Here is a 10,943-nt window from a genome sequence, read left to right as displayed (position 1 = left end):
TTGCATATTGATACTTTCAAGAGCTATACAATGTAATTTTATGTCGAGAAACGGAAGCTCAAAATCGGGTATTAATCAGCTGGGCCCAGTTGTTCAAAAGCCGATTAACGTTAATCCCAGATTTTAAAATTAACCAAGGAGTTTATTTCTCTACTCCCAAATGCTGTTCAACGCTGATATTCGGCAAAACTTTACATCGGAGGAAGTCAATCTTGAAAAACAAAAATAAGCAAAAGAAACTTTCACCAAAAAGGTGAAAAAATGAAGCAAAAGTTTACGCTAATCCTGGATTACGTTAATCGGCTTTCGAACAACTGGGCTCAGTTCTTCAACGAATCCTTGAATAAACGAAGCCGATAACAAATGGCTTGCCAACAGATGTTTAAGTCTCTCATCCACTCATGGGTTGAGTTTAGTCAGCCATATACATGTAGTTACTTCTGTATACCCCCGCGGGACTGTTACATGTAGTTTCCTAAGAAAAAAAGTAACCTTTTCATCCCAGCTTGAAAAATTTAATATTTGAACCTGTATGTGAAACAAGCATAAGAAAATTGCGCAGATGCGTCTGCGTTTATAACACGTGCATTGAAAACGCGCCCTCATCAAAGATAGTTAGTGTGTATGAATTGGCCCATTGTCTTTTTATTGTTTACGTTTTATTGTTAGTTTCAGCGCAACACAATAGCTGTGTCAACTGTTAAGTGTTTGACAATTTCCAATTGAAATCCACTCGCTTCCGCTTCATGTTTAATTTCGACATTTGAAAATTACTTTCGCTTCTCCCTGCATCAAAAAAATTACATAGTGAGGGGAATAAATATTTCCCTCTGATTAAAACGTAAGACTCGGCCATTTTCCATTCTAAAGACATCGGATTTTGCAACAAAAATCGATGATCATACGGTCGGCAACAATATAAAATCATCAGCAATATAAAATTATAAAATCGCGAAGAAAAGACTTGAACGAATGGGGCTGTGAAATGTGGTAAAATCAATTTCACCTGGAAAAAGAAATAAGGAAACATACTCATTCGCAAACAAAACACCATTTACGCCATCTGTAATACTTTGTTGAATATTTTCAAAATAATGTTTTCATGCACTTGAGAAAAATTTGCAAAGGGGTCTTGGATACGGGCATTGTGTCCTTTTGACCAACAAGGCTGGTTTACTGTAAGATCCACTGGAATGTGTTCAGAGTTGAAAACAAAAGCCTTAAGACATCTGCTGCATCAATTTGTTTCTTTAGTTTAGTTTTATGGAGGACAATTACTGCGGGTTGGCTGGAGGCACACAGAGTGAAAGTTCAAAGGGTTACATCGAATTCGAAACCCTGTGTGACGAATTCATTCAAAGACACAAGCCTTTTCAGTGCCGGCTGTTTTATTTTTTTCAGTTACGTGTGCAAAATATTGTTTGTTCAAATGGATGGTGAAGACAGTGAAAAAAAAATCACTGAACAGAACGCACTTCCCGTTGGTCTGCTTTTACCACAGTCTTTTGTTTAGGAGCCTGGAACCGTACGTTTAGTTTCGGTAATCGGAGCCTTACTGCAGTTATCTCATGATGATCTCTGTGACACCATTCTCAGTACATGTAATTGAAGTTTGCAGAAAAACTTAGGATGTTACAAAACTTCAGTAGCGTTGCTTTCTTTTTTTTCCCCAAAATAATTAAGTTCAACAAATTTTCGAGAAAGCACTTTGATCTTACAAGCTTTTATTGCGGAGAATTTGCGAAAAGGTCACAAGCTACGTCTGCATAATCATTTTCTCTGCATCTTGGTATGTCAACTATCGAAACTCCAGTTGGCAACAAAAAGGTCAAAATAACGATCAGGCGTCAGCTACGGGATGACAAAAAGAGTTTCATTGTGTCTCATTCAGTGAATGTGAAAAGAAATTTAAACTTTGTTGGTTCGTTTTGAAACTCACAATGACCATTTGACACCCTCTTCAATTCAAAATGTTCTGGTAAGTTGATCACAGGATTTAAATATTCATTTTATTGTCTGTCTATTGTTTTTCGTGGAACAATGAACATCACAACTAAATACGAGTTTGAATAACAAATGAAAAAACATACATCAAATGGGTGTTTGGAAACATGCATTTAAAAACGTTTGTGCGTTTTGCATCTGTGTAGGACACATACATGTATTTCTGGTCTGCACTGTATGTACATGTACTGGCTTATTCATAGTAGTACAGTGTGGTAGTAGGTTATTTGTAGTTGTACTTGTGCTTGTACACAAATATAAATTTAATTTCCTACTGTTGTGATGAATCAAACTAAATTGATAGTTGAGAATGATTAAAATAAATAATCTAAATACAATGGAAGAAAGTTCATCCTTTCTTACAGTCCATGAACAAAGATCTTGCAATTGTATGCTCAGTCTGCTTACAAGTATAAGAATGTAACATCTTGGTCGGATGGTCAAGTACAACTGAACTTGCAACATACTAATGAGAATTGAGTGTCAACCATCTTAATTCAAGAATAATGTACTGAAACTTGTTTTGATTATTCTGCAGTGAAAATGTTATTCTCGAAGGGAGAGGATCGAGAAGCAGCAATTTATTCTTTTGTGGCCCTATCTGCACATTACATTGGACTAAATGTTACACAGTGTAGGTATCTAGCGTTAAGGGAAAAATGGCATTTGATCAGGGGAGGTGAAGGGACAATTGAATTTCAGTCTTTTGACTCAGTTCATCTGTTGTGGGCATCAGAATTCATGTTCGTCAAAAGGTAGCGATGTATATCGTACTGTACGCCTAATTAATACACTTGGCTGAACTCGTACTAGAAGGAAATGTTTTCCGTGTCATAATTCTTAAAAAACTTATGGTTTGAACCTAGGAGTCTTTAATAATCAAGTAAAGTACTGTACGATGTTCCGGGTGGGTGTCGTCCTGAGAAGGACTGTTTTGAGATGACTTGGACTGACGTTTTGACAACCTGAGCGGACGTCATCTTGACTCTGAAGATGACTTTACACTAGGGTGTTTGACACGTCAGTCAATGTCATCTCAAACAAGTCATTCTCAGGACTCCATTCACCCATACAATCGTACTTTACTTAATGATAGTTCCAAAATTATAAACACCTTCTTACAGCACTCTAGCCAATTTTGACAGGTCAGAAACTGTTTCCCCAGGGTTCTGAAATTGTTCCTTTCTGGTCATTAAGGGGGGGTGGCTTGTAACTACCAAACTGTTGATATGGATCATTCAAGTAGTCTGGTTCAAGTCACAACCATATTGGTGAAATCGCATGAACAAAACAGGAAAATGCCTAAAAACCCTCAAGCGAGTTATGTAATATATTATGGTTTCATACATTTTTAATGCATCAGTACAGATATGAGAACATTCTGACACAAAATCTGTAGCGTGGATTAAAAAAAAAATTTGTGAAAAGATTGATATGTGATTAAGGCCCTCCTGTGATACACTTACATGTATCAGCTGCATTTTTTGTCCAAATAGAATTTCCATTTTTCTATCAGCTTACGGAAAAAAAATGATGGGATGGTTCCCAGTCAGTGAAATAAAAACTTGCTCCATCATTCATTTCCTGAGAGTTTTTACACATTTTTCAGGGAAACACAGGGACTGGGACGAGTTGCGCATGTGCCTTCATCGCAAAAGTGAGGGTCAGATTTCTATTGAGAGAGTTACTCAAAGAACTATCAATGCACCCTTTTTGTAGGACTCCTTTAAGACTAAAAAGCTTTATAGCGCCATTGTGCTTTCGGTACATGTAGTTACATGTAAGAGAGAGAACCCCCCCCCCCCCCCCCCCATAATAACATATAAGACATGTTAGTACAAATCAGAAAAGGAAATTTACCAACTGGTTGCCAACAGGAAAACTTATTAGGTAGGACAATTAGAACGAGAAGAGGCGAATTTCCCAGCCCCTGTTGTTAACTATACCCCAAAAAAAGGACAATCCCTTTTTTACCTAGTTAAAAAAAAATAACTGAAATGAAACCATTAAGTGCAACATGTAGAAAAAATTGACCTTTAGTTAAATGGAGAGGCCATACAACGTAGTGCAAGCACCAGGCATCTTTTACCAGTTCAGCCATACCTGATTTAATGAAAAGGTGTTAATTATGGTACCTACTACTGGTATAAAGGGTGATTCCCTTGGTTACAACTTCCCATACAGAATCGGCATGTTTTTGCTAAAAAACAGTACGGGCCCGGGTGTTCGAAAAAGGGGCGATTAACTTAATCCAGGGTTATTGTAAACTGTTTGTTTCATGTTTTTCACTTTGTTGGTGAAAGTTTCTTTTGCCTATTTTTGTTTTTTCAAGATTGGACTTCTTCCTAATTGTAAGTTTTGTTTTTTTTCCCCGGCCCGAATATCAGCGTTTGAACAGCATGCGGGAGTAGAGAAATAAATGCCTTGGTTAATTTTTTAATCTGGGTATTAGCGCTAATCGGCTTTTGAACAACCCGGCCCAGGTGTTCTTACCCAAGTCACATTTTAAACTCTGGCTATAATTATTCGTCCCCCAGTGTGAATGTCTCACAGATTGTTTGATTTTTACAGTTGGTACCAGTCCTGCAAATTATTGTGAACAGCATGCAAAGTGCTTTTGAGTTCGTTCTTCTGGACTTAGAGAGTTCAAGAGAGTCTCACCCAGCCATTAAAGGTGGAGTATGTAATTAGTTTTTTGCAAAACCAAATAAATAATGTTCATGTACATAATTAGTATATTTGTGAATTTGACAATCTACAGTTACTGTAGTCAACACGTATTGAGTAGAACAAGCCACATTTAGTTCCAGGAATATGTTAGTTTGTATCTACAAACATGCTTTGCTTGGATGTTAAACATGTAGCATGTTTGTTTCTGAATGGGCCTTTCACAAACAAATAGGGCAGACTGCAGTGTTTATTATTATACAGGGCTTCCTGATAGGATGCTGGGAAAAAATTAAAGATTCTGCGGAAAGTTTTGGCCATATTATGTGTAAACAGTGCGTGATTATGCGCAATTTAACATTTATAGAACTAATAATTGGGTCCGTCCAATATTTACCGGGCCATGCTTATGGTATCAGGACTCGAAATTGCAACCATACAGTCGTATTCACGACTGAATTTTTTCCCTTTGCAATTAAGATATCTGGCCGAGTCGTCAATTTGCGAACAGCATGCACTGTTAAAATAAAAGTTAAAATAAAAGTTAAAGTAAAAGGGTCAGTAATCGGCATTTTGCTGAAACTTTGCTAAAATAAATAAAGCGATAAAAAAATTATATTTTGTTCTTGTTTGTTTCTTTCTTGCCGGGGAGCAGGGCTGGCACAGTGTTGAGAGCATTCTCCTTCCACCAATGTGGTCCCGAATCGATTCCCGGATTCTTCGCCGTATGTGGGTTGAGTTTGTTGGTTCTCTACTCTGCTCTGAGAGGTTTTTCCCTGGGTACTCGGGATTTCCCCTTCCTCAAAAACCAACATTTGCAGGCGTAGCTCAGTTGGCTAGTGGGCGGCTTTCGGAGCAAGGGGTCCCCAGTTCGATCCTCGGTGACTTCAACGTCTGTTTCCACTTTCCTCGGCCCATGTACACTGTAGCTATGGCTTTAAATATCCGTGAAACGGAGCACTGACAGAGGGAGGGGGTAAAAGGCACACCGTTGCATTGATACCAGTGTCATAACTGAAGAAACTACCGACGCTAAATGAATTGACTTGTTTTTTTTGTTGTGTTTTTTGTTTCAATTTGGAGATATAGAGCAAAATGATGATGATGATGATGTGGTTGAAGCCCCTGGGAAGGGTGGGGGGGGGTTACTTTAGGAATTTCTGGGTGTGGATGTGCGCGGGGACCCTGAACCCTTAGCCTAGACCAGAGCTAGTTTCAGCTGGATTTTGCTACCCTATACTAGAGTAAACTCCCCAAATCACTCTATCCTAGAGTAGCTGTTTTCCAGAAACTGAGGTCACTAGTACAGCCTAAAGCAAAGCCCAAACAAAACCCTATACCACAATCACTTCTTTTTAAAAAATGATTATTTATACATGTCCAGCAATGCCAAGCACGTACGTACGCATTATCAAGACAATGAATAATTGTTTAATTTTAACCAGTATAATACCACCAATTTCTGTCTGAAATCCCGAGTTTTGACAGTTAATAATATCCAGTAGCGGTTTATGATAGTCATCTGTCAACGCTGTTGAGCGGAGTCATGAAAATTTAACTTGCCGATTTCATTTTTTCATATTTTTGAGTAGCAATTCCCGTTTCCTTAGTCATATAAAATCTTCACCAACTGGTGAGTTTCGTGAAAAATGATACCCTATTCTAGACCCAAACGCTCTGATTTATATACCCTATGCTAGAGTAAACTGCTTGTGATCCATTCCCTCGATCATTCACCATTTTCAGCGGTTTTTTGCACATATGTATTGCTTGCTCTTTGTTTTGTACAACTTCATCGCAGTGCAATGATTGTCCCTACTTTACCAGAGTTACAAATGATGCAATTGCGATTTAATTTGCTACATGTACTATAACTTGCGGCTAAATTTTCATACCTTGTATCTTTTTAAAGAAATTCGAGCCTAGGGTACATGTATGTTATGAAAACGGTTTAACTAGAGTCCAGGCTCATTCCCGAAAAATAAGTGGAAAATGCTTACGAACTTTCATCTTGCGAACAAAATGGGGTGTTTTAATCAATGTTCAGGAAATTGAGCGTTTCAAAATAGTCAATCTCTTTGGCTTTTGTGTTTGTGAGAGTGGTAAGCAGCTGCTTTATCACTAATATAGGCATTTCTTCAGTTTTATGCGGAAAATATTATCGTAATTATGCAGAGGATGTGGATTTTAGGGAATTATGCGGATCCGCATCACCGCATCCTGTCAGATGCCATGTTATTAAGAGCCACTGTACTTGCAGATAATGTGATTCCTGTAGTGCACAACATGATTTCTTCGTGAGGACACAACTTGCTTCACTTTTGAGCACTACAGTACCTCTTAGTCTGTACCTCTTATATACGGTACATGTGCATGTATAACTTACACTACCCACTATGCTTAACGATTGGAGTGATTGGAGGTACAGAATTATGGTAGATCTATACATGACGGATTGTGTAATTGTAATGTATACATGTAATAATACTAAGAACATGTATGGTGTGATCGTGATGTGTTGCCTTGGTGCTCTTGGGAAACTGTTCGGTGAACAAAGCTGTGTAAACAATGTACAGTAACATTAAATGCTTGGTAGAAAAGTTTATTTTCTGTAGAATTGCTACACCGTGTTTACGTACTCGTGAAAGTGCTTCACTTTATTGTGGACGTGTTGACTTTTTGCAAACTCTTTCCACGGGTTAAAATTAATACTAATTTAACGAAGGGTCAATTATGGTCTTACTAGCTCCAAGCCACTGTACATGTACATGTGCTTGCAGATTTTTCAACATGAGATGCGATGTGATTCCCGTAGCGTGCGATGCGATGCGAATACTGTAGGGGTACTGTACTTGTGTACAAAATGTACAGTGTGCACCTACCGAATGCATTGTCATCATCAATCTAATCATTAATTAATCAGTGTTCGTTCGTCCCACGGGGCGCTAGGCTGTACAGTCTGAACTCAAAAAAATGAACTCAGAAAAACAGGATTTCAGATTTTTAATACAAATTTACTATAATTTTTATGTAAGGTTTAAATTTATCTTAGTTAACTTATATATTTTCTGTAAATTTTTATATTGGAAATACAGTTGTAATTCTGTTGAGCCCAAAACAGTAATAAAGCAATGATGATGATGATGATGATGATGATGATGATACCGTTAACAAAGATCTTAAGAAAAGCCAAAGCAGGATACATGCTGGATGACATCAAAGTGAATCACTTGCTCTTTATGGACGACCTTAAGGTCCGAAAAAGAACTGTTGTAGATAGCCTGGTAACCACAGTTCAGGTTTTTAGTCGAGACATAGGAATGGAATTTGGCATAAAGAAGTGTGGAGTGACGGTTCTGAAGAGGTGTAAGCTGAACAAGACAGAGGGTAGTCAACTTGTTAATGGCGAAACAATTAAGGAGGTGTGTGAAGAGGGATACAAGTACCTGAGAATATTGGAACTGGATAAAGTGAAGGAACAAGAAATGGACATATTTAGAAATGAGTACATGCAAAGACTGAAACTAGTCATGAAATCCAAGTTGAATGGTAGAAACAAAATCAAAGCAGGAAACACATCGGCGGTATCCGTGCTACGATATGGAGGAGGTGTGATTGGATGGACGAAAGAAGAACTGCAAAGCATGGATAGAAAGACCAGGAAAGTGATAACAATAAATGAGGAGCTACACCCAAGGAGCGACACTGCAAGGATATGTGTACCAAGGAAGAGAGGGGGCAGAGGACTTATTAGTTGCGAAGCTTGTGTCTGGGGGGGAGAAACAGTCTGGGTTGGTATGTATGGAGATGTAATGAGGTTTTGTTAAGGAAAGTAGGAGAGAGGAACAGTGGAGATGGATGAGGCAAAGGAAACGAGAGAGTATAAGAAGAGTGCAAAGCAAGAAACAGAAAACAAATGGAAAGGGAAGCAGATGCATGGGCAGTATGTTAGAGACTTGACGTCAGTGGACTGGGATAAAACATGGCGGTGGATGCAGAAGGGAGACCTCAAAGGGTGTACAGAGGCATTGATCTGCAGTGCCCAAGAGCAAGCTTTAAGAACTAATTATATCAAGTTCCACATAGACAAGAATGTAGAATCTCCTATGTGTAGGATGTGTGGAGAGAAAGGAGAAAGTGTAAACCATCAAACAAGTGAGTGCAGCAAGTTGGCACAACGTGAATACAAGAGGCGTCACAACAGTGTTGCACGGTATGTGCATTGGCAACTGTGTGGAAAGGCAGAACTTGAGCAGACCGATAAGTGGTACAAACACACCCAGAGCGAGTGTTAGAAAACGAAGGTTTCAAAGTTCTGTGGGATTTCAATGTACAGTGTGACAGGATAGTTCAAGCCCGAAGACCGGACATTGTCTTTGTTAAAAAGAAAGCAAAGCAGGCCGTGATCATTGACGTCGCCATTCCAGGGGATGCGCGAGTAAAAGACAAAGAACTGGAGAAAATAGAGGAGTACCAACTTCTTGGAGAAGAAATAAGAAAGTTATGGAACTGAAGAAAGTGACTGTAGTGCCAGTTGTGCTCGGAGCATTAGGGGCTCTATCTGAAAAGTTTGACAAACACATCGAAAAGCTTGGCTCCACCATCAGACTTGAAGTGATCCAGAAAACTGCTCTGTTAGGAACGGCTAGACTCCTAAGAAACGTTTTGTCCCTTTAGTGAATCAGGAGAGGGTTCTAGGAACTAGTTGTTACTTGCTCTCAAGGGAAATAATAATATTGACCAGGCCAGGAGCACCTTTTAGGCCTGTGATGTTACATACTGTAGCAATAATAACAATAATAATAATAATAATAATAATAATAATAATAATAATAATAATAATGATAATATAATAATAATAATACTTTTTGGTCATAAATTATTCATTCACTTAACAATATTCCATTTTAAAAGAACTTTTCTTTTACACAGAGACAGCAAGTTTCCATTATTGAAGGACTCTGTAAAGGACATGGATGCTTGAGCAGGACAGAGATAGTTACTCTAACCGCCATCTTAAAATCGGCCAACATGTTTAAGGATGTCGGGAGTACATATAGCTCACCTGTGGAAAATGAAACTGGTGACAGCCCTAGCCAAGGTGATGACTTTTTCCAGCGGCTACAAACTGCATTCACTGAGACTACAGAAGACCATGCAAACATCACAAAAGACAAAGCCAGGTATGAGTACTCTCTGTACTAGTTTGAATTATTTTTCGCTGCGTCAGTGCATCACATTTTACAGTGTGTTAAATACTACATGTATTTTCCTTGAATTGCTTTTTCATTTTCCACATTGACATCTAGAAGTACAATGTATTGTAAACATAATTTATTACCAGGGGTATTACTTGTTCTTTAACAAGGTTACTGTTCATACATGTTCACATAATTTATTGGTTGTAATAGAATACTATGTTGATTACATGAAGCAATAGGAAAAATTTCTTTAAAAAAGGAGATCCAATAGACCTTATTCACGATAGCTGCCATGTTGGATTTGCCTTTATCATGCAAATTAGCTACACACTTCTGAGGGGGCAAACAACACAAGTTCGAGAGGTTATAACGAACATCTTAGCCACACAGATGATTTGCTTCATGTTCATTGAATGTTTATCACCTAAATAGTAAAATAGAATGATTACACAAGTTACATGTACTTCGATGTTTTTTAGTGAAAAATGAGCAGATAATGAAGTAGAAAGTCAAAATATCAGAGGCAATCAAAAGATATAAAATTATTATAAAAGGTACTTAATTCTAATTTCTAAAATGTACTTTTAGCAATGTTAATTCAATATCTCGACGAGCCGATTTTCGGCAATTTCCCTTTATTCCAATGTTTGCCCCCCAGCATAACACATGGCTAATTTGCATGACAATTTGAAAACCAACATGGCGGCTATCGTGAATAAGGGCTATTCACATGTACATGTAGGTCCAGTACATACAGCAATGTTCAGGCATTGTGATGTCATGTGAAAATGATCTATATACATGTATTGTCACTTCCTAACAGGTTTTGTTTTCTTGTTGTTGTTGATGTTCAGGGTGGGAGCAGAAAAGAGCTTGACATCTGATTCCAGCAGCACAGATGTTAAGAGTGTCTTCTCCAACTGCAATGTTGCTGCTTTACGGCAGCTTAGAGGTGGCAGAGTGCTATTAGACCTCTGCCTTTCATTTCCTGAATTTGCAAAGATTGCATCCAAACCAGCTGGGTTGCCAGAAACTGTTAGCCTAACATCCTCAAGGTTTGTATGCTCTAGG

At 38.2% G+C, this 10,943-nt stretch overlaps 2 protein-coding genes across 3 annotated transcripts in view; both read left to right on the top strand.

The window, feature by feature from the left end:
- Positions 1-7,805: 7,805 nt before the first annotated feature.
- Positions 7,806-8,498, top strand: LOC138037386 (uncharacterized). The gene has a single exon (XM_068883319.1). It carries the CDS (start codon positions 7,806-7,808, stop codon positions 8,496-8,498), a length of 693 nt encoding a protein of 230 aa, XP_068739420.1.
- A 1,109-nt stretch (positions 8,499-9,607) lies between these two features.
- Positions 9,608-10,943, top strand: part of LOC138023464 (E3 ubiquitin-protein ligase UBR4-like) — a 97,841-nt gene continuing 96,505 nt past the window's right edge. For both annotated transcript variants that reach the window (XM_068870473.1, XM_068870467.1), the window contains exons 1-2: positions 9,608-9,854; positions 10,727-10,927. In XM_068870473.1, the coding sequence (XP_068726574.1) occupies positions 9,703-9,854; positions 10,727-10,927 (353 nt within the window). In that variant the 5' untranslated portion in view covers positions 9,608-9,702. The remainder of the gene's footprint in view (positions 9,855-10,726; positions 10,928-10,943) is intronic.

Source organism: Montipora capricornis, chromosome 2 (assembly GCF_036669925.1).
Source record: "Montipora capricornis isolate CH-2021 chromosome 2, ASM3666992v2, whole genome shotgun sequence".
NCBI lineage: Eukaryota > Metazoa > Cnidaria > Anthozoa > Scleractinia > Acroporidae > Montipora > Montipora capricornis.
The sequence above is the reverse complement of the archived record's forward strand: the minus strand, read 5'-3'. Positions and strand labels throughout refer to the sequence as shown.

Coding starts and splice junctions, on each gene's coding strand:
- LOC138037386 (XM_068883319.1), top strand. CDS start 7,806: ATGATGATGATGATGATGATGATGATGATACCGTTAACAAAGATCTTA.